At 37.7% G+C, this 25,163-nt stretch overlaps 1 protein-coding gene across 6 annotated transcripts in view; it reads right to left on the reverse strand.

The window, feature by feature from the left end:
* The window catches only part of ATOSA (atos homolog A), a 128,982-nt gene that overhangs the window by 78,411 nt on the left and 25,408 nt on the right, over window positions 1-25,163 (reverse strand). Inside the window, exons 1-2 of one of the 6 annotated variants that reach the window (XR_001888020.1) lie at window positions 18,539-18,743; window positions 18,109-18,225 (exon numbers count right to left, since the gene is read on the reverse strand). Coding sequence is in view for 5 of the 6 variants with exons in the window: in XM_017886150.1 (XP_017741639.1) it covers window positions 18,109-18,124 (16 nt within the window). In the remaining variant the exon portion in view is untranslated. Of the gene's footprint in view, window positions 1-18,108; window positions 18,226-18,538; window positions 18,773-18,812; window positions 18,903-19,515; window positions 19,913-25,163 lie in introns of those variants that run through there. The other 5 variants (XM_017886150.1, XM_017886154.1, XM_017886152.1 and 2 more) reach the window with 5 other exon arrangements.

Raw genomic sequence — 25,163 nt, forward strand, 5'->3', positions numbered from 1 at the left:
TCTTCTAAAACATCACAGGGTAATCTCAGCTTCTGATTCACCTGTTGCACCAGGAAGAAAGGACTTTGTTTTTTGTTTTGTTTTGTTTTGTTTTTCAAACTACAAGTTTCTGAGGGCAGAGGCCATGTTAGTTCTTGCTCATCACAGTACTTTCAGCACATACGCCAGGCACATTGAAAGTGCTCGGTGAATACTTGTTTCAGTGAACAAGAGAGGGGGAATGGTCCAAATGTCTAAGGTTTTACTATTTCTAACAGTTAAATTCTAAAGTGTTGTCATATTTAACCAATAAGACTATATAATCACAACTATATTGCAGAAGGAAATACTCATAAGAATTCATATCGCTTTCAAAAAGAACATTTTGTCAAAATATGGGTGTTGGGAGAAACATTTTAGAAATAGAGCATTTCTAAAACAAAATCCAAGTGTTTTGTACTAAATCAAAACAAGCATCCCATGTTGTCAATCCCTTGATTTCATACAAGTGCCCATGTAAATTACAAAATATTAGATGCAATATCCTACAAAACACAGCTGGGGCAAATCAGCTATTTTAACCTATATTTAAGCTATCTAGGTACAGAATGAAATACCAGTTAATGAAAGACAAGATTTGAGTGCACTAGCAGAACAGTAAAATGACCATTACGGTTATCATAAAATTCATTGTCCACTGAGGTGGGAGGTTTGCTTGAGGCCAGGAGTTCAAGACCATCCTGGCCAACACAGAAAGACCTTGTCTCTAAAAAGAAAAAAAAAAGTATTAAAAAAATTGAAGAATAAAATTCATGATCCAAACAGTGGTAACACATTTAGAGTGAAAGGAGACCATTATGAAATCGGATTGGACACAGGGACAACAGGCATAAACCAGGACCATCCTATGTAGCATTTAACCCAGCCCATTAAAATAGTTTGAACTTAATGGTACAGTTAGAGATATAAAACGGTTAAATATGTTAAATTTTTTAAGCGTGAATTTTGTATTTCATGAAACTAACTGATAAAAGCCCAAACATAAAATTATGGTATCTTAGAACTTACATAGTTGTTAAGTAAGCAATAGGCACTTAATTTTTTTATCAAGCATCTAATAAATACTAATTCTGTGTCAACCTGTGACAGGTGTGAGGAAAACAGCTGGGAAGAAGTCAGATGTCATCACTCCCTTGAAGAACAATTATTCTAGTGAAGGAGACAGTATAAACTGAAGAAATGAGGGAAGCACAAACTATCATATAGTGGCTGGCCTTCTTGCAGTTCCTAAAGCATGCCAGACTCTTTCTAAATTCAGGACCTTTGCACATATACCTTTGGCCTGGGATGTTCTTCCCCCTTACACAACTGGTGCCTTCTCATCCTTTGCTCATTTTCTCAGGGGCCTTACCTAACCATTCTAACCAAAGAGGACTTCTCCTTGCTCTCACTTGGCCACTCTCTTAGCCTTTGTATATTTCCTTCAGCGCACTTGGAATGTGTTTATCTTACATATTGAAGAGATGCTAATTTATTAACAATGATAGGCAAATTTATTGAGTATTTATTCAGAATCAAATACTATTTTGTTTTGTTTTGTTTTGTTTTTTTGAGACGGAGTTTTCTTTTGTTGCCCAGGCTGGAATGCAATGGCTCGATCTCGGTTCATTGCAACCTCCACCTCCTGGGTTCAAGCAATTCTCCTGCCTCAGCCTCCCAAGTAGCTGGGATGACAAGCATGGGCCACCACGCCCGGCTAATTTTTTTGTATTTTTAGTAGAAATGGGGTTTCTCCTTGTTGGTAAGGCTGGTCTCGAACTCCCGACCTCAGGTGATCCGCCCGCCTCGGCCTCCCAAAGTGCTGGGAAAACAGGCATGAGCCACCGTGCCCGGCTCAAATACTATTTTCTAAGCACCTTATATGGACTATCTCATTTCCTCATTACAATAGCCCTTTAAGTAGGTACTATCACTAGCCTCATTTTTTATACATTGAAACTAAAGAAAAAATATTGTCCTCTATATTTCTAAATAATTAGTTTGTACTATTTCCTGATTTTTAAATTTGACAATTATTTCTAATTTCTTATTTCTTTATATCCATATCTTTCTTAGCTTCCTAGTTTCAAGAATGAAACGTCTTATTCACTTTGAGTCTACTTATTACCATTCGACTTACTTCTAAGAGTATGCATGTATTACTTTGAGAACAATGTCAAAATATAATCACCTAGTCTGTTCCTTTCCAGTTTCCTGATAAAAGCCAGATGATCATTATTTCATTTCTGGTGCCAGAACCTAAAGGCAACTGTGCTCTGCTAGAGGCTAGAAGTAATACCAAATACAGAAAATACTAAAGCAACTAGCAGAGAATTTGAATTTTACTTTTTTAGTTGGATAGGTTGCTTTTCTCCAGGTCTTATGTTTTCTCAACTGTAAAAATGAAAGAAACTCACACACTTTAAGGATCTTTCCAACTGTGGTTTCTAGTGACAGAGTGATTTTGTGAGTAATTTCAGAATAACAAAATTATTTTCACATCCTGAACTTTTAAAAGTGGATTTAATATGTACCACTATGTAACCTGAATTTTGTTGTTGTTGTTAGCAACTTAGAGTACCCTGGTAAATACCTAAATTCTGCACCATAAGCTACTACAAAAGGTACAGGCCAGGGTTAGACTACAACCTCCTGAACCACAGAAGTGTGGCTGCAGAACCTGCATTCAATCAACACAATAACTACTCAGAGGCATAGGGATGTTCTTTACCTCAATTTCTGAAAAGTTAGTATGCCAACTTAATGACACACATGCTCAGAGAAACAATATTTAAGAAAGGAGTTATGCCATCAGAAACCTTACAAGCCAGGCCAAAAAAAAAAAAAAAGTAATGAATGATCAAACCTTAGACCTAGAAGGAACCTCCAAAATGATCGAATCTAATCTCTTATCAGATGAGGCAACTGGTGGTCAAAGAGGTTGGTGATTATTCACACAGATAGTGGCAAACTAAGACCAGGAAACTGAGATTGCTTCTTAGTGCTCTGTCTACCACAATATACTGAACAAACCTCACTCTTACGATCACCATTTTTTTTTTTAAAGCTTTAGCGTGAAAGTGTTTATCTGGTTGGGGAGAGAAGAAGATACATCTCTACTCCTGACACAGCTAGGAAAGCTTATCAGTATCATGGGGACTTCCTTCATTCTCAGACCTTACATGAAGCTGAAGGGTATGAAAGCCTCTAATAGAATTCAAACTTCTGCCAGCAATTATCTGGAATGAGAAATGGAATCTCCAGTTTTACTCTGTATTTTTCTTCCATTTGTTATAACACACAGCTATTTTAAAATAAATAGTGCAGCTTACTACTCTGACAAAGAGTATTATTAAAACAATAGACATAGTATTGTTAGTATTGTGTACCATGTTAACATTCCCAAGAATTTTTGTAAAATAAAACACAAATCCTTCATATATTATAAACAAAGAATGGTGGCAAAGGGAAAAATAAATGGAGAAGAAAAGATTTAGCTAACAGTAGATGCGTGTTAGGTATTTTTTATAACAGCAGGCCATAATGTAATTTTGAGAGCTAAAAACTGATTTTAAGACTGTCTGATACTAGCAAATGAATGAGGCTCAAACGCCTTATAGCTTAATATTCAAAACTCTAATCTCTCCCTATTCCAAAGCAACCCTTCCCATTCACATTAGTCTATCTGTCATCCGTTAAACATTGGAATTCTATCTTCACACCTTAACTCATTCCCTCTGATCAGAATGTCCTTCCTTCCATTCCCTTCCCTGCCCCAATCTCTAAATTTTTATCTATCCAAATCATACCAGTTTTTTAAGGATCAACTCAGCTGCTGTCTCTGCTAAGACAGTCCCAGCCCTAAATTAACTTCTCCAACTGGAATTAATCATTCCCTATGACCTTTGATAAACATTACTTTTATCATTCATTCAGTTCTCAAATGTCCTGCATTATACTTATCTTCTTTCTTGGATTTACATTTTCTATAGGGCAGACAATATAATACATATCTCAGAGGTCATACCACAGAATGGTTCATCAATAAATACTACTGAATGAAAAGAAAAAATTTAGCCCAATGATCATGTGCACAAAACCATCACTTTTTTCAGATTACCTAATTGTTGCAAGATAAACTAAAAATAAGAGTTGTACATATTGTTAAGATGACACATATTACATTAATTTAACTATTTAATCAAAACTTTTTTTTTTGAGACTAGGTTTCACTCTGTTGCCCAGGCTAGAGTGCAATGGCTTTATCATAGCTCACTACAGCCTCAAATCCTCAGCTCAAGTGATCCTCCCATCTCAGCATCCCAAGAGCTGGGACTATAGGCGTGCACTAACAAGCTCAGCTAATTTTTATTTTTAAGTTTTTTTTGTAGAGATGGGGTCTCCCTATGTCATACAGGTTCGTCTTGAGCTCCTAGGCTCAAGCAATCCTCCCACCTCGGTAACCAAAACTTTCCTTAGTGAGATATCAAAGAAGTTGAGAAATATTATAGCTGAAATAGACACACATATCTACGTAAAATGAATGCCACAAAAATTCAAATTCATTGCACAGCAAATTTGAATTCTATCCATCCAGAGCAGGCATAAGTTTCTCTTTTTATCCAAAATTAGAGTAAGCTGAAACACTGTTGAATCAACAAAGGAAATCGATGCCAGAGTTTAACTTCACAGAAGGCTACTCTGTCTTGTGCTCAGTCCTTACTAAAGTAGGAAACCATGGATTGACAACATCTGCAGTTGAGCACAACTGTCATGACAGCAAATTCTCATATAATTACACAGCACTAAAGACTTTAGACATTATCCCCCACAGACTTTCTAGATGTAAGTACTACTGTTAGTAAACTTTATTATAGTTACAGTTCTAGAATCCTAGTTGGAAAAAGTAGATTTAGGGGATACTGGCCCTGTATCCTCAGCATGACAACTTGTTTTAATAGAAAGCTGGTGCCCACCTTGTGCCCAGGCACTGAGCTGGATGCTAACATGTACTATTTCTTTCAATCCTCACAGAAACCTTGAGAAAAGAATTGCTATTCCCATTTTTACAGATTTCCGGGCAATTAAGACATAGAGAGTTTAACTTTCCTAAACTCACCCAGCTAGTAAGTAATGATGCTGATGTTTGAACAATGAGTTGTCCAGCTCCAAACCCATGTTCTTTCCACTGCCCTAACGGCCAACAACAATTCCTGAAAGTCAAATCAAGAATACCATCTAGAGTGTGGGCATGGTGGCTCACGCCTGTAATCTCAGCACTTGGGGAAGCTGAGGCAGGAGGACTGCTCAAGGACAGGAGTTCCAGACCTCGGCAACATAACAAGACCTGTCTCTACAAAAAATTTAAAAGTTACCTGGGCAGGGTGGTGTGCGCCTGTAGTTTTAGTTGCCTGGGAGGCTGAGGTGGAAGGATTACTTGAGCCCAGGAGTTCAAGGGTGTGGTGACCTATGATCATGCCACTGCACTGCAGCTCGGGCAACAGAGTGAAACCCTATCTCTGGGTGGGGGAGCGGGGTGCAGGGGAAGGAATACCAGCCAGAAATTGACCAAAAGAAAAATCTATTACATGTTCTCACTTGTAAGCGGGAGTAAACACTGAGTATACATGGACATAAAAGTGGGAACAATAGACACTGGGGACTACAAGGGGAACGGAGGGAGGCAGGTGCAGACTGAAAAACTACCTGTGGGTACTATGCTCACCATCTGGGTGATGGGATCATCTGTATCCCAAAACCCAAGCATCCCAAAATACACTCATGTAATGAATCTCCACATGTACCCCCTGAATCTAAAATAAAAGTTGAAATTATGGGGGTGAGGGGAGACTGAAGATTTCAGTTAGAATTTAGGTTGGGCATATAATGTTGGAGAATGAAAAGATGTCTACTATTTGTACGTGAAGGAAAACAAGATACAAATCAGATAGTAATTAGCCATTTTCTTTCAAGAATATCTGTAAGAATGTGAAATCAAATTTAGAATCGTTTGTGTGAGTTTTGCTCATACATTAAAGCTAACAAGAGTGTCAGGTAGGGGAAAAACTATTTTATTCTCATATACTGTTGGTGACCAAAATTGGCATTTTTTTACCATAATCAAAAGTGTGATTTTATAATAATCAAAAAACGTTTGTATATACTTTGATCAAGTAATTCTACTTTTAGAACTTTATCTGGAAAAAATAAGGAAATACACCAGGATTTAAAACAGGAATGTTCGTTACAGTGCTGTTTGTATTTGCCAAAACTTGGAGCTTAAGTATCCAACAAAAAGATTGTACACATGAAAATGGTTAGGATGATAAATTTTATGTTATCTACATTTTACCACAGTTAAAAATTAAAACATTAAGAAGTATAAATCGGCCAAATAACACAGGCATGCAAAAGTTAGCTATACAACCATTAAAGATACCATCATGGAAGAATAATGACATGAAAATACACAAATTATATTAGGTAAAAAATAGTTTGCTAAATAGTATATATGGTTTAATTAAAAAATATATTATTAATATGTACATACATTTATAGACTAGAAGGAGACACACACTCACACCCCCAAAATGTGAACTGTCTAATCACAGAATAGGAGCATTACTATTATTTTCTCCCTTTCTTTTAGCTTATCTTTATTTTGTACTTCTTTGACAGACTCATATTACTAGTGTAATTTTTAAGAGGATAGAAGATTGAAGGATGTTAATGTCTTAGTTTAGGGAACCAATATATCTGAGGCCATGATTCCTCAAACCACAAACACTACACTAGCAAGAGACATTGCCAAAGGAGTCAAGAATTTTTCTAGTTGCCACCCAGACTCACACACAGTACCCTGATGACTTATTCATCTGTATGTTTCCAGAACCTCGCACAATAGCTGATATGTAAACATAAATGCTTAGAGAATGAACAGCTGCTTATATTTACATAGCACTCTATCTTGTATACAGGGAGTTCATGTATATCATCTCATTTGATCCCCCAACAACCTTGTGAAGTGGGCATAAACATTCCCATTTAGAAGCAAAAAACTGACAGAGGAGAATTAGATCTTAGGGTTACTAAACTAACACATCTCAGAAAAGAGAATGCATAAAGTTGTCAAGTAATAAGTTTTATGCTATACCACAAAGATATTAAAATGCATGCAAGTGTTCATTCAACAGTCAACATTTATTGAAGAGCCTCTAAATGCCAGGTACCTGTCTGTGTATAGGGAAATGCAGCAGTGAACAAATGCCACTAAATCCCTTCCCTGCCCTCATGAAGCTTATATTCCTGTTGGGGAGAGGGGAAAAGAAACACAGAACATCAGGTTAAACAATGTTAAGGACTATGAGGAAGAGTAATGAAGAGTAAAGGGAGAATAAATTAGCTGTACTCTTCGAAGGATGGTCTGAGAAGGCTTCCTTGATGGCAGAAAGTCAAGTTAAAAAAAAAAAAAAAGGAGCCATGAGACTTATATTCTGAGAGAAGACATCAAATATAAAGGCCCCAAGGTGTCAAATGTGCTTGTAGTGACTAAAGAATAACAAGACCAATATGGCTAGACTGCAGGGAACCTTGGAAATCACTAGGAAATGAGGTCAGTCAGCCTGAGACTTTAGGTTTAAAAATATAATTCTTTAATGTGTTATCGATGAATAAAATCTGGAATTTCAACAACATTCACTTTTCTCTTTAATCCATTTTGTACAAATAATATTTAAAAGCTAGAGGAAAAATCTACTAAAATATTACTTAGCTGTTCTATTTACATGATCTAATTTTTAATCATATTCTTATGGTGTACTCCAAAACTTTTGTAAATGTTTTCTAACATCAGGGTCTAACTCAATTTCTGTAAAAGGAAGCAATGCACAACTTTAAAAGGCAGTATGACTAAAGATATTATTGGAACAACAAGGTAAACATGAGTATAAACTATACATTAGATATCAATATTATGTAAGTATTAGATTTCTTGAATGTAGTAACTGTATTGCAGGTATACAGAAGAATACTTTTATTTTTAGAAGACATGCAGTGGTGTGGTGGTAAATGTTTAACAACTGGCTCAGAAAGGAAAAAAGGCCTTGGTTTGTAGCACTGCCAATTTCCATGGTATAAATACCGTTACCATGGCTGATTTCAAGTAACCAACTAGGTGTAGAGTTGAAATGAAATGTACACAATCAGCTCTTGCAAGTCAGTACCTGCCAGCTCTAGCATACTGCTGGATACATGTAGTATGTGGGGCTGAAGTGTCAAGATGTCTGCAACTTATACGAGTGGCCAACAGGTATATGAAGATATGTTCAACATTACTAATAATCAGAGAAATGCAAATCAAAACCACAACGAGATACAACCTTACTCAGGTTAGAACGGCTGGAGACAAAAGAAAACAAATGTTGGCAAGGATGTGGAGAAAAGGGGAACAGTTACACATGGTTGAGACTGTAAGTTATTACAGCCATTACGGAAAACAGTACAGAGGTTCCTCAACATATCAGAGATAGAACTACCATATCATCCAGCAATTCCACTACTGGGCATATATATCCAAAGGAAATGAAATCAGCATGTTGAAGAGTTATCTGTACTCCCATGTTTACTGCAGTACTACTCACAATAGCCAACATATGGAATCAATCTCTGTCCATAAAGAAAATGTGGTACACACACACGTGCATACACATAATGGAATACTATAGAGCCACAAAGGGAATAAAATACTGTCATTTGCAACAACATAAATGAACCTGGAGGACATCGTGTTCAGTGAAATCAGCCAGACACAGAAAGACAAATACTGCATGATCTCACTTATGTGGAATCTTAAAAAAAGCTGTTATCATAGAAGCAGCGAGTAGAACAGTGGTTTCCAGAAACTGGGGAAGGCGAAGGAGAGAATAGAGAGAGGATGATCAACAGATACAAAGTTACAATTAGATAGGAGGAATAAATTCTGGTGTTCTACTGCATAGTAGGATGACTAAGAATAACCCTAAATTATTGTATATTACAAAATAGCTAGAAGAGGCTTTTGAATATTCCCACCACAAGGAAATGATAAATGTATGAGGTGAGAGATATGCTGAATACCCTGATTTAATTATTACACAACACATATATGTACTGGAACATCATATTGGACCTCATAAATATATACAATTGCAATGTGTCAACTGAAAAAAGTAGCAGTTTGAAATAATAAAAAGGCTTTGCATTAAAAATAGAAAAAATAGACAACAAAACTCCATGTCTATCCATCCCACCCACCTATCTCACCTACTTATATGGAGATACAACAAAAGTTGTAAGATGTTAACAATTAATCTATGAAAAGCTAAATGGATGTTAATCGTAGTATTTCAACTCCTCAGTGGGTTTGAAATTTTTAATTATAATAATGGTACAGCAAGCAAAGTATGGTAACTTAGAGAAATCCTATGGTCAGTTCTTTTATAAAATGAATAATAATTTTTTGTATATCAGCATCCTTCTGTCAAACATACCAAATATGATATAGACCTTTAAAGTTATTTTAAGACCAAAACAAACAAAAAGAAGTTTGTGAATATCAAGGGCTAAAATTGTACATTCTCTTACTGTTAAAAATTTAAGTAGAAATGGCCAACTAGATAATGATCTCTCTCACAAACCATGATCTCTCTTCACAAAAGAAAATTGCTAATGTGATGGAAAATGTAAATGCATTTTCTAGATGTTAGGATAAAGTTTTATAAATAGCCTAATTTCAGATACTGATGCTAAATTAATTCCATTCAGGAATATACATTTGGTTGAGTGGGAAACCAAAATATGAAAACTTTAAATATTAATTTGTTTATTCCCAAATACAGATTGGTCATGTTCCCAAAAGGGATATGTTTAAGTTTGACCATTATTTAGGCTTAAATATTACTGACAAGCAACATAAGTTATGATTAGATTCCCAGAAGAGTCTACCAAAGGTTTCTTAACCTATAATGGCCATCTTGCAGCATCATGGAACAAATCTAAATTCTGGGTCACAGAAGCAGAAGGGCCATGCTCCAAGCACTGTATCGATCCTAGGTAATACTCTGAAATAAAGAAAAAAGCAATTTTGGGCAGCATCTCACCACTCTGTATTTTCCATCAGCCTCTTTCTAGTTCCCACCTCTGCCTCACTCTATGCCCTAATGCTGCTCTAAACTGTTCATTATGGTCTACTATCACCCAGAAACAGTGGGTTGTGTTCCAAATTACCTACTTTCCCTCTCCCATTGCATTTGCATTAAAGATTGGGTAGTTCAATGCTGGTTTTGATTTTTTTCTATGTGGTTGTATATTTCAGAAGACAAAGTTGACAATGACATAATAAGTGTCCATTGATCTTTTATGCTTGTTACAACTAGTTTTCAAAACGGAGTTCTGAAACACTCATTTCCTCAGTGCAGCTGTTCCAAGTTGTGTATTCTTGTTAGCAGAGGAAACCACTTAGCAATCCCTACCCAGTGCTAGGCATATGTTAAGTGCCAAACCATATGTTCTCAGTTTACCTTTCCCACAAGGCTTAAGGTTGATGATATTAGAGCAAAAACACAAAACCGTTGTTCAGAAAGGCTGTGTAATTTTTTCAAGGTCATTTGGCTAGTAAGTGCCGAAGTTAGAATTTCAATCTAAATTCGATCCTAAAAGCTTAGTGTCTTAACTTTTCTTGCATTATAGTAGGTTGCTAAAAGGAAACCATTTAAACTAAAATATGACCATCATTTCAACCATCCTTGAAAAATGTATAACTAAGTATACATTTATTAATCCAAGTGATCTCTAGTTTGGTATAATTTCTGTCAGGATAGCAAGAGGAAACTAAAAGTTATACAACTAAGATGCAGCTGGCTGTGTTTGGGAAGACCTGGCCCTTTGCTCATCTATACAAATAATCCTGCCCACAGAGTAAATTAGTCCACATTTATATAGCATTTCACGGCTTACTATGTTCTCTGACACATTATCTTAGTTGAAGCTCTGAAGCAACACCCTTGGCCAGCTACATCTTCCAGATAAGAAAACAGGTTTGGGACTTAGTCCAAGAATGGGTCCCAAATCTAAACCATAAATCCTTTGAGTTTTTTTTCCTATTACTCTATCCGACTTGTACTTTCTTATACTTATAAACCTGAGGTTTACTAATTTGAACATACAGACATTCTCCCTCTCTCTCAGAAACAGCAACAGGAGCAAATTCAGCACAGGGGGTGGACGTCAGAGAGCTTCTAGCAAATGTTTGTGCATGAATCATCTGTTAGTCAGATGTATATAAACTGGAAACCATTGTCACCAAACGGCTTTTGCCTACTTTGAAGATATTTTATAGTGTTTTAATTCCATAAGATATGATTAATTGAGAAATATAATATTTATCTTATTTTTTTTTTGAGACTGTCTTGCTCTGTCGCCCAGGCTGGAGTGCAGGGGCGCGATCTCAGCTCACAGCAAGCTCCGCCTCCCAAGTTCACTCCATTCTCCTGCCTCAGCCTCCTGAGTAGCTGAGACTACAGGTGCCCGCCACCACACCTGGCTAATTTTATTTTATTTTAGTAGAGATGGGGTTTCACCGTGTTAGCCAGGATAATCTCGATCTCCTGACCTCATGATCCACCCGCCTCGGCTTCCCAAAGTGCTAGGATTACAGGCATGAGCCACCGTGCCTGGCGAAATATAACCCTTATTTAAGTAAGTTATGGACAGTATCCTTCAATGTATTTCCAAAAAATTTTATATAAAATTGTGATAAGAACCTAACAGTCATTAATTCAAACCAATCCCTAAATTGGTAGAATTTCAGCTGGTATCAGTAAAACAATCAAAGATTGCTACCCAGCTGCTCCTATTCCTATCTGCTCCACAAACACTGAGACATACAAGTCTTCTTTCATTTAATAAATATGTATTAAACACCTATGCACCTACCATGTACAAGTCTGCTTACTAAATGATGGGAATACAAGTGTGAATAAGAGACAAGGTTTCTGGACTCACAAAACTTAAAATCTAGCTGTAGAGACAGACAATAAACAAAAGAAATTACAAAATGTTGTCAATGCTATGAAGGAAATACAGGCTGCTCAGACACAGAATAACAAGGGATATCTCATTTAATTAATGACAGCAATTAACATTCACTGAGCACTTTAGATAGGGTAGTGACAGAAAACCTCTCTGAAAAAATGACAGTTAAGTTCTATAACAAAAGAATGACATGGAGCCGCCAATGTGATGACTGGGGAGAAAGGCTTTTTAGGCAGCAGGAATTGCGCATACAAGATCCTGAGTGGTAATTAAAAACCTAAAAGGCAGTTAGTGGGGCTGGATATGGTAAACAAGGGGAAGAGACGAGTATCTTTTACATGGAAAGGGAAATATGAAAAAGCTCAACTCAAATTATTACCAGGAATTGTGGTATTACACATGGGCTCTTAGTCTATTATTTTTTATTATCTACTGGCATTTTTTTTTACCTATTCCATCCTGTTTTACATAAGCAAGAGTCTGGGCCAGGTGCAATGCCTCACACCTGTAATCCCAGCACTTTGAGAGGCCGAGGCAGGAGGATTGCTTGAGCCCATGAGAGTGAGAACAGCCTGGGCAACATAGTGAGATCCCATCTCTCAAAAAAAAAAATAAATAAATAAATAATAAGACAATTAGCCAGGCATAGTGGCGTGCACCTGTAGTCCCAGCTACTCTGGAGGTTTAAGCAGGATGATCTCTTGATCTCAGGAGTTGGAGGCTACAGTGAATTATGATTGCACCACTGTACTCCAGTCTGAGTGACAGAGTAAGACCCTGCCTCATGAAAAAGAAAAAGTCTTACGTGAAGAGCTATTCTGATTTTTCACCTATTTGAGCAAAGACTATTAACAAATTGACTTTGGTTCACCTACTAAGAAGTACTGTTTCCAAGTACTACAATTTTGCCTTTTCATTATCGAAAAAAAAAATCAGTATTATTAGTCTGAGTTTAATATTTCCAGTTTTTAAAATCCCCAGCCTCAAAAGGGTGAAAACATTTTCATAATTAGATCCAAAGGTGAGAAAGGCAAAAGAATAAATATAAATATTCTTTAAGAACTAATTTTTTTCCTACATTTGTTCACAATGCAGAATGCTCAGACTCCATGGGTTTCTTCAGTTCTTGAAGAGAAAATCAATTTTTAAGTCATTCTCCTTATATACACATTTGCCTCTCAGTTCTGCCTTCCAATTATTTTTTTTTTCTCATTCTTCAAAGAAATGACAGAGTTTAGTCCACTGAATCATCTCCTTCTTACTGGATGACAGGCAAAAACATAGACGGGGTATTTCTATGTCAACCCCTTTAGTATCTGAATCTCAGAAGTTGTATCAAGCCAGTGATTATTTGACAGCTACTAATGTCAAGACTCATCAACATAAATGGATGAAAGACCAACAGTAGCCAGCTTTTAACTTGAGATCACAGTGAATATACAAAACATGCAGCTGAATTAGCCCCCTTCTTTTGTCTTCCTCAGCTTTCACTAACTGACTGGCTTCTTCTTTAGAAAATGTCCAGAAATAATACTTTATATTTGAATGCTAAGTGTCAGCCACTGTCTTAAGCACATTACACACATGAATTTAATCCTCAAAATAACCATGAGCTGAGGTACTATTACTTTCCCTATTGTAAAGATAAAAACTGAGGCAGAGAGGATACGCAGCTTTCCAAGATCACAATACTTACCAAATACCTGTTTTGAGTTTTCCTCAAGTATTTTTAAACCACTTTGGTCCCAAAATCTTATGGTATTTTAACATTAGTTACTGCTACCAGTCAGGGAGCTTAAGAGCATATACTCAAGTTCACTTCACATTTGAGCATGCCCTTTTATTAGCTGTGTAACCTTGGGTAAATTACCAGACTTCTCTCTGTGACTCAGTTTCATTTATCCATAAAACAGAGATGACAACAGCATCTATTTCCTTGAGTATCTGTGAGGATTAAATGAGTTATATATGTGAAGTACTTAAGACAGTGCCTGGCACATAGTATGAACAAGTATTAGCTATTGTTATTCATACTATCACCACCACCTCTACCTGGGAATTTAGCAAAAGGCTGCTTTATTTAATCTAGTCAATATTTCTTCTCCAACATCTGCCATTTCTTTTGTTTGACTTACATCAATTAACAATGAACTATTCTTAGCAAGCAATGCACCTAATTGCTTTGCTACATTTTTCTAGTCCTTAACACTTCTTTCCTCCTATTTCACCTGCCTAGGAGTGAATTGTTTGAGGTTAACAGGGTTGCATTATGGTACAGTTAAGTTCATAAACCACTGGAATTCTAAGGCTAATGTCTAAATTTGTAATATAGCCAAGATGGAGGAAAAAACTAAGCACTTCTCTCTTTTAACCTCAAAAACAAAAACCCCAAAATTAGTCTGGTGTTTTGTTTGTGGAACACATTTTGTACTAATAGTTTTAACTTAAAGATCAACAGCCTACAATGTTTTTGAATATGAATTTTAACAGTAGATTTAAATTACTAATTTATTGATGATTTATTTTATAGGTCTTAATCTTTCATAGTGGTTTTGATAAGCTCAGATATCAAAAATACAAAATTAGAAATACATTTACAACATAACCTAATATGTTTTTAATTACTTCTACACTAAGACCACATTTATTTTTAAACAGAGATAGGGTCTTGTTATGTTGCTCAGGTTGGTCTCGAACTCAAAGTGGTCTCGGTCTCAAGTTCAAGCAATCAACCTGCCTCAGCCTCCCAAAGTGCTGGGAATTACAGGCATGAGTCACCGCAACAGGCCACGGACCACACTTTAGACTTCTCTTGAAACACCAGGTATTCAGTATACACACAGATCTAGAACCAGGTCCAAACTTGTACATCCTTGAGTCAAAGGTGGAATAACATTAAATTTTCCAGCTGCCCAGCTCTAGTCAGCTGTTAACATCACTTAAAAATCTAATTATTCCAGAAAGCTTAGTCCACCCATGTCATCCTCGACATATAGAAGTCATAATTGTAATAGCAAATGACAATATAAAGAAACACATTATACATATACTGCAAGTATCCTTCTGTAGCTTTTATATTTTCTTAGATAACTATATATTAAAAAATTATTAATCTGCTCAAGTCTTAGCAGGTTGAACACTATGAATGCAAAACAAAACAAAATAGCATTAGGTTATTAAACATTTCATTATTTCTTCTGTTGAGTGTATCTTGTAACTGACCAATATATAAGCATCTGTAGTGTTTATTTAACATAATAAATGCTATTATCTATTTAACATCTGCTATGTGCCAAGCACTGTCATATTTCATTCTAACTGTGAGAAGCTGGAATTATTCCCATTTTACAGATAAGGAAACTGAGACTCTTAGAGATTATGTGATGAAGATTAGAGAGCAAGCAAATAATGGAACAAGTATAAAAACACAGGTCTGTTTCTAAAGCTTGTTAATGACAACATCTAAGACTCATCTTTGGCAGTGTTACCCAAGTAATGTTATATTATTGCTTAAAATTAAATTTTTTACCTTTACAGTAAAATACTATTGACTATTGTGAAATGTAGCTATCATGCTATACCATAACATCTTATTTGAAAATATAGTAGAAACTCCTGATCTTCAGATAATTTTTTCTATTGGCTATCAGTTTGTTTTTATGGAGGGTATAGACAGCAGAATTGACCAATGCTCCCCATACCTTCCATAAAAGACAGTCAATAGAAAAGAATTAAGCTTTTTTTCCTGACCCCCACCTTAGACTTTTACTGTTAGCCAACCATCACACCCAATCATGTAGGATAAGAGGCTATTGTATTTATTTAGAAACTTTAACTCTTTGACGTACAGCTGTCTCCCACAAAACTAGTATCTGAGTCTCTACATTAAAATTCACACTTTACTCACATTCTGAATGAGTAGCTGAGCAGTTCTCCTATTTATGTTCATCTTATAGAAAACTTAGTGTTAAGTACGGTTATCTCATTCTCTAGCTTAGAGACCAAAAGCAGGAAAATTAAAAGGTGGCAAGGATAAATATATTAACAAAAACTATTGATATCCAGGGAACATAAAAATCAGAATAAAAAAGATAGGCTGAGATAGTTTAAACTAGAGACAAAAAAAAAAATCTCAAACCAGAAGCATGAACATTTTAAAAATGTGTCCATATATCATGATTACAACTGAAAATATTTTGACGTTTAAAAGTTTCAATTATACAGAAAAGTAATTTATATAGGATAGTTCTTTAGACACCAATGTAGTTAAAAAAAAAAAAAAATGAAGTGTAATTGTTTTCTTGTTAAGAGTTGTCCATAACTGTGCCTTTCAAATTGCAGGTCATCATGACCCATTAATTGGTGAAGAAATCAATTCAATGGGTGGTGACAGCAATTTTTCAAAATGTGAAACAGAATAGAAAATATAACACTACACTGCGCACAGTAAGGGTAAGTACATTTGTGAAAAGCTTATTTCAATATTTCTTTACTAGTTTGCTAAGTAAAAGATTACTTACACTGGTCTTAGTAAAAGACAAAAAAAGCCATGGGTCTAAAGGTTTATGTTATTATTATGGAATATAATCACAATACTAAACTCACAATCCCATCATTTTTACCTGAGAATGCTAAAGAAAGCTACAATTTTTAAGGTGAAAACTTCTTTGGAAATCTTGATGAACAAATTTGTTTTCCCTAAAATCTGTATCAGTACATAACTAAACATTTTATTGTGTTTAACACTAGTTTTGGCTGCAAATACTATTTTTAAAACTGCTTATGACTGTAAAGCAACTTTTCAAAACAATTCAAAATAAATAGTGACTTTGATTTTATTTGCTTGTTTATTCTGAGATTCAATTACTAACCTTGGTGCCATTTTTCCAAAGTCATTGATGTAATCTAAAAATCTAAACTTGGTATATTCTACACAAGGAACCTGCTCAGGAGCAATACACTTACTAATACTTGATACATACATAGCTGCTGCCTAATTGTGTATCATAGCCAACACCTAAAACTAATTTAACTCACTAAATTAAGTACAGTTTTCTCCAATTCCGTCTGGTGCATTTCAATAGACCTATTTTACCCAGAGAATCCGTCTAATCACTTTGAAAAAATATATGGAAAAATAACCAGTTTAATATATATAAATTTTAAAATAAGCATCTAATTTCGTTGGATAAATTAATATTTGCAATCCTAAAGACTTGGATTTGGAAGGAAATCTGTCATCTAGTCCAGCCCCCTACCAAATAAAATAATCCCCACTTCACAGTGTTCCTTGGAATCAAACTCATATCTGACTGAAAAGCTCTCACTACTAACCACTATTATATTAACATTTTCTAAAATTGGTTCTTGCCATTAATCAGAAGACTGATTAAACAATTACCTTGAAATCCTTGAAAAACAGTGTATATAATATTCTTACAAATCCTGAAAATACAGGTTTAAAAAGGAAGTGACATTTACTTATCACTAGGGATTTCAGTGGCCCAAACTGTCCATATGCTGGTATACTGAATACTGGAGTACTCTGCAAACTTTTAGAGTTTGCTTAAAGCACAAAAATCAGCTAATCAAAGTAGTAATAAAATAATACTTATCAACTCAAAATCTTAAGTTTTCTCTTCATTTTATCAAGTTCACATTCAAGTTTAAAAAGCTTATGAACTTCTTGAAAGCTGAAGTTAATTGACTGCCTAAAAACGAGCAAGTACAACTCTAAAATACCTGTATTGTGGCAACAGATACAAATACCGTTCTTTACTTTCATTTTGAGATACACTAGAATCTCTCTTGAAGCTACTGTTTCAGAAGTACTTTTGTTAAAAAAGCTTAACCTTCTCTTCCATATGCCTTTCTCTACCTCACCAGCTGGAATCTGTCACAAAAACAGATAATCACATATGATACAGAAATAGTTGATCCTACTGCAGAATTAGGTTAACACTTCTAAATTGAGGCACAGAAAAGAAGGGGTGGGGAACAAGCCCTACTTAAATAATTTACCTCGGTCTGGCTTCATTTTCACATCCAATTTTCACCCAGAGTGCTGTGAAATGCACGTGTGGGTTCTTTCAACAGGCTCGCCGCTGATTCTACGGCTTCTGCTTCGTTTTCAAAATGCTGAAAGAGATAAAAATAAAATTAATCTGGCCCTATTCTAATACCCGGACCTTGCAAGTAAACTACTGTTAAGTTAGGCCTCTTCCTGGCACCAACTGCGGTGACAGCACCCTCGGCTGGTCTGAAAAAAGCAAAACTCTCTCTGCACCGCCTCCCCCATCTCCTCCGGATCGAGCACCCTCTTCCCTGCCTCTGTGCTCTCCAGGCCAATGTGTCCTTCTCTGACACACAGTCTCTGAACCCAAGCAGGATCTATTTATAATCTGGAGGTACAGGCAAGAAGAAGAAAAAGATTCGAGCAACACAAACTAACCCCTTCGTACAAAAACGCCTCTGGGAACAGGGGCACCTCTGCAGGGTTGGTATGGAAATTCTTCCACCTGGTGCCTGGGCGCAGCCAACTCTTCCAGTCCCCTGCGCCTCCCGAGCGCTCCGCCCGCCCCGCCGGGCCTCACCTGTGTAATTACCCTCTGGCTAGCCTTCCTGCGGCAACCGCGGCCAAGTTTACACAGAAACCCGAGTCACCTCCTCCTGCCCAGCCCCCAGCCCCAAACGAACTCTTCCGGGCTGTCCCGGGGCGACCCTACCAACTCCCAACCAGTCCTCCGCGGCCGGCTCCGGGGGAGGTGTTTACAGCCGGGGGCTTGCCCCTTCCGTCCCGCCGCGGCCCCGGATTTCCTTCAGCCCCGCCGCACCGAGCGCCGCGCCTGCCCCTCTCCCTGCCGGAGAGTTGTTTTCATGGCGCTCTCGGGCTGGCCGGCTCCTCGGCTCCCTCGGCCGACCTCTGCTGACTAACTCGCTCTCCTCTCTCGTCCCAATCCCGCCTCCTCTTGGCACTTCTCTCCACCGCTCGCCCAGCGGCTCACATCACACTCCCACCTCAGACCTCAGGCTCCGAGAGGCGCAGGGCCGGCGGGAGCGGAGTGTGGAGCGCAGCGGCCCCAGGGGCTGCCTCAGGGGACCGTGGGGACCCGAGACGACCAGCCCGAAGCGGCTCCCCGGCGCCCCTGTGGCCATCCACCCGCGCCTCAGCCACCGCCTCGCTACGCTCCCTACGCTCAGCCCCTCGCCCTGCCTGACTGGCACCGGAGCCCCGCGGCCCCCGGGCTTCCCCCGCCCGTATCTCCAGCCGGCCCTCTTGCCCAGAGCTTCTGCCAGCTCCTTGCCCGCCCGCTGTCTCTAGCTCTGGCGCCCGGGCTCCACGTCCCCCTCGCTCGGCCAGTTCTTTCTCTGCTGTTTGCCCTGTCAAAACACTGCCTGAGTCACGTGTCCCAACAACAGCCAACCCACCCCGCTCGTCACTTCCTCCCCGGCGGCCTCCGCGGCCCTGGCGCCCGGTTGCTATGGCAATGCCGCCGCTCGCCCCGGGGCGCTAGTTTGGACCGGGTTTTCGGTGCAGGTGCCCGGCGGTTGCGACGGCGCCGGAGATGGCGGCCGGGAGGCACCGGCGGAATACGGGAAGCCTGAGAGGTCCCAGGCACTTCGGCTGCTCCCCCAGCCAGCAGAGACGCGCCTGGATTCTGAGACTAGGAATCGGAGCTGCGCTATTAGAGCGCAGGGTAACTGGGGAGATGTCATCCAAGGGCCTGCCCCAGACGTGGAGGATAATTATAGTCTCCTCCTCCTCCTCCTCCTCCACACGGGATGCTGGCGCAGAGTTGTGATCGAGCCCCAAGTGGATTGCAGCGCATAATGGAACCCGGGTTTAATGTGGCCGGGACAGGAGGGTGGGCAGCTATGCGGGTCAGGGAGTGGGATAATTTAAGAACAGGAAGCCCACCCCCACCCTAGATTTTCCCAAATCACTAAGGATTTTAGTAGGATTCAGAACCCAAGCTTCCAAGACACTGGCTGTGCTAAAAATAATCTTCATAACTTCTAAAACACTGACTCATGGGCAGGAGGACACTTTGACAGCATGTTATTGTTGGGGAGCTGTAATTTTGTTGTGCTATAGCAATGTGACATGATGACATTTCGTGTTGTGATGTTGTCGTCATTTAAACACAAACAGATGACAAGAACCTGCTGTACTTAAAAAAACACAGTCTTAACAAGCGCTGCAGCTATTAGCTACTCAGTCTGTAGACAAAGTACATCTGGGGCATGAGCCCAAATGGAGACAGGTAAAAATTTGCAAGGCTCTTTGGTTTCATTAGAAAAAGGTTTTTTTTTAGATATAATTTTGCATAAAAGGATCACAACAGGAAAGTACTAGGACAAGTCTAAGGCGATTTTATTTGTGCCTTTCTGTTTTAATTTTTTTTTTTTACAATGAGCCTATTATTTTCACATCAGAAGAGTTTTATATAGTGCAAGATTGACACTTCTATTTTTTCGGGGGGCCTCAGGTGAAGTTCTTATGAAAAAAGCATGAAATATTTAAAAAGTAACATTTTCTACTGCTTAGATATGTACAGTAAAATAACATGTACAACTGAAATTGTTAACCTTAACTCCACGATTGTATCTAATCAGAGCAGAGAGAACATTCAGAAGGGTAACATTTCATTTTCTCTGAAATGTTCTGGCATCATGAAGATGAAACTGACAAATGGCAACAGTTCTTTAATCTATAAAATGCTACAAATATTAAATCCCAGTGGATTTGACTTTGATATTATTGAATACTGTATTATGCAGTTTTTTAAAAAATGAACTGAAGTTTTACTTGTTCTACAATCACTTTGCAATTAACCTTGGTAATGGGAGACAGAACAGTTACAGATAAGCCAAAAACCTAAATTTAGCACAACAGCTGGGACCAAATAACAGCTATTGTAAAAGGCTTACTGGGTGAACAGGCAGTAAAATCTGGTTTAGCTTCTTTCTTCCTCTATCTAATGCAAAAGAGGTAAAAAGACCAGGAAATGTTGAGAGCAGAAGCCAAGACTATTAGTCTGTAGCACAAACTATTCTCTCTTAAATAATTTTTTAACAGCACATGGGTAAATGATGATGTCAACATTTGTTAGACTAACCTCAAGTCTTTTTTAAATTTAGAATCTTAAACCTTTTCAAAAATCTGAAATCATTATTGCAGTAGAAAAAGTATTTAAAAGGTGTATTTCTGACTCATTATTCAAATTGTTTCATTCCATAATATGCATTTACTGAATACTACCTGGTAGGCACATACAAGTCTCTGAGAATATAAACGTCACCAAAACCAGATAGGGTCACTACTCTCAACGAGCTTACAGTACTACTACAGTTACATGGCCCTAATCAAGTCATATTCTAAAATCTTTGTTCCACCTATAAAAACGAGGTGTTTAGACTCTGACAATAGTTATCGCTTTCTTTTATCCTATGATTATGTAACACATGTTCAGAGTGTTTGGAAATAATGCCTTGAAATGGCAATTCACTCTAAGGTGCTCTGTTCACACCTCAGAGCACGTAAGCAGAACAAATGTTGGTGAAGGGTAAGGGTAAGCAAGGGAATCAAGATAGCTGGCAAGAACTTTACCCTCTTTTCATCTGGTTTGCTTTCCGTTTTGCTTTCCCCTAGGGTTCCAAAGCCATATATGAGTAACTAACTTCAAAAAACGTTAATTCATCTTCAGCAACTCATCTTCATCCCCTCAACTTTTACAGGTTTTGTTGAAATGGGTGGTGTATGATCAATCTGTAATGACAGTCTCTAAGTTCTTTTACTTATTAAGGTGATGAGGATAACTGGTTTGTTCACTTTATGAATACAAGGCTGTTACTATGACCAAAGTCATGGAACCAGTCCAGGCTACCAGGATGAGCTCCCCCAGAGCAGGGATTGGTACCTTTTTCTTTCTTGTATCCCTAGCACTTAGCAAAGAACTGGATATAAAGTAGGAGCTTGGTGTTAACCTTTGTATTCTCTAATACGCTTTTCTTGTGCATGCCTATATTCTGCACATCTAATACTGGCTGGCATTTTCTCCCTAGTGGGATAAAGCTAGAGGTGAGAAATTGGTGGGTAGCACAAATTTCATTTGTAAATGATACATTTTCATTATACTTTTGAGGCAATGTATACATTATATGTTGTCTCATAATAGTAGCAACCCATTGTGGGTTGAAATGTGTTCTCCCCTCAAAAAAAAAAAAAAAAAAGAGAGAGAGATATGTTGCAGTTCTACTCCCATCCCCCATCTGTGAATGTGAACTTAGTTATGTACAGTAATGAAGTTAAGATGAGGTGGATCATTAGGGTAGATTCCAAATCCGTTGACTAATGTCCTGATAAGAAGGAGAGGTTTGAAGGCAGAAGACACACAGGTAAGATGACCATGTGACTAAGAAAGAGAATGGAGGTTCTGATTGGTTACTCAAACATGAAGAACTTTAACTCTGTAAAAGTTACAGTAAATGAGTGAAAAATGTTAAGATCTCTCTAGTATCTTAAAAGAACAACTCTATGACCCACAGCTAGAGGATAATCATGAATAAGTGGTTGGGAATCAAATGAAGATATATTATTTTAAAGATGGTAATCAGTACATCTTATTCACCATGAAATATTGTAGAAATAAAGATGAGTAGAATTAAAATGTATAAATAAATCTGTTCTTGCAAAGTTAAAAAAACAAACTGTGTACTTTTAGTACTTGTTGAAACAAGATGAAATGCAAGCTATCTTTTCCATATCTAAATTGTTTCTCATTATCCACTTAAATTCAGTACAGTTAATTTCTAAGAGAGAAAAATCATGGAGTCATTGCTAAGGCATTGGCTTCTGTAAACAACCCTCTACCTTCACATATGTTGGTTGTCTGGCTTATTCTTTTTTGAGGTTCCTGTTTGTCTACCCTCTAAAACCACAGGTATAAGGAAGTAAAAATATATTCTTTCTGGTCCCAGCCTGCATAAGTGTCTTAGGGCTTAGAAATACAAGGGCCTCTAAACTTCAAGGTGGATAAACCTTTAATTAATTTGACCATTTTGCTGAGCTTCTGGAGGTCTCTAAGCCACCAAGACTTAATGTCTTTTATAAGAATAATAATGGCCGTTTTCGTGACAGTAACTGTGCTCAGCATTTTACATATATTATGTATTTGATCCAAAGAGGGTGATAACTATTTCTCAGATTAGGAAATTGAGGCTCAGAGAAACAAGTTTCCCAAAGCTATACGTAATAAGTAGAAGGCAGCTGCTTCCTGAATACGCTCATTTAATTTCTACTACAATATTCTGAAATAAGTTAAATAATTTCGAAATTCTCAAGTGGGTAAACTATGGCTCAGAAATGTTGAGAAATGGTTCTGCATTTAGAATTTAAATTGGTTGCTATACACTTAGGCTTAGTGCTTTAAGATATAAGTTCTAAATCAAATAGCCCTGGCTGGTTTGTTATGTGTACACCCCAAAGAGCAAATAGTCATCCTCAGATAATAGCTGCTGAAATTTCTTCAGTACTTAAGTCATAAGCACTATTCTGAGTGATTTATATATTAGTCCATTTAATACAACATCCCTATGAAATATCCCTATTTTATAACCAAATAAACAGGAAAGGGCAAGTTAAATAATTTGCCCAAGTTTAAGCAGTTAGGCAGTAGCAGAGTCAGGATTCATACCTAGTGAGCATGACTTGAGAGCATATGTTCTTACCCTCTATTTGTTACAGGTCTCTTAGTTTCATTTTCCACCCAAACCCTGCACCTTCCTGACACTGGGCTTCTGCCCTACATGAGATCCCCACCCCCAACTACTATGGAAACCCTTCTGGACTTTCAGGGCCCAAAGTCTCACCTCACAATGTCTTTTAGAACCCATACACTCACACACACCATCTGTCTTTTTTCTGAACACGTATTTATGATCTTTAAACCGCATATTCCTTTTATATTTTAAGGGCAGATGGACTGACTTCCAATTCCTTTGTCTTTCCTTGTTGAATAGCACCAGCCTAGGCACAAAGATTCAAGTTATTATTGAAGATCCAAGGCTGTCACTGTTCTCTAGAACTGCCCTGGCCTATACAGTAACTACAGTCATCTGTGGTTATTGAGTGCTTGAAATGTGACTAGTGAAACTGAGAAACTGAATTGTTAATTTTAATTAATTTAAATATAACTTTTCAGCTGGGCATGGTAGCTCATGGCTGTAATTCTGGCACTTTAGGAGGCCCAGGTGGGAGGCTTGCTTGAGGTCAGGAATTTGAGACCATTCCGGGCAACATAGGGAGACCATTGTCTCTATAAAAAAGAAAGTTAGCCAGGCATGATGGCATGAGCCTGTAGTCCTAGCTACTCAGGAAGCTGAGGCAGGAGGATCACTTGAGCCCAGGAGTTCAAGACTGCAGTGAGCTATGATTGTGCCCCTGCACTCCAACCTAGGCAACACTGCAAGATCCTGTCTCTAAAAACAAACAAACAAATTTTCAATAATTGAACTCATTTTTAAAGCTAAGTATGCTTGGAACAACTGAGTATATGCATCTAATTTTTTTTACACTTGATCTTAGCCAAAAGGCCAAGAAGTAAATCTAATTTTTTAACTGCAGATTTTAGGAAATCTAAATACAGATCAGGTTTTCTTTTTTTTTTTCTCCAAATTTTTAAAGTTCTTCCAAGAGACAGGGTCTTGCTCTGTTACTCGGGCTGGAGTGCAGTGGTGTGATCCTAGCTCAAGCAGAGCTCCTGCCTCAGCCTCCCAAAGTGTTGTGATTGTAGGCAGGAGCCACTGTGCCTAGCTCCACATCAGGTATTTCTAATGAGAACTGAACCTACAAATTGAAATGTGCTGTGAGTATAAAATATATAGCAGATTTCAAAGACAGTGTGAAAAAAATGTATAATATCCCTATTGATACTTTTAAAATATTGATCACATGTTGAAATGGTAGTACTTGAAATATATTCAGTTTCTTTTTAATTTTTCAAAATGTGGCTAATGGAAAATTTAAAGTTACATATGTAGCTTACATAATATTTCTATTTGCTGTGGGACTCAGT

Source organism: Rhinopithecus bieti, unplaced genomic scaffold (genome assembly GCF_001698545.2).
Source record: "Rhinopithecus bieti isolate Rb0 unplaced genomic scaffold, ASM169854v2 scaffold_14454, whole genome shotgun sequence".
Lineage (NCBI taxonomy): Eukaryota > Metazoa > Chordata > Mammalia > Primates > Cercopithecidae > Rhinopithecus > Rhinopithecus bieti.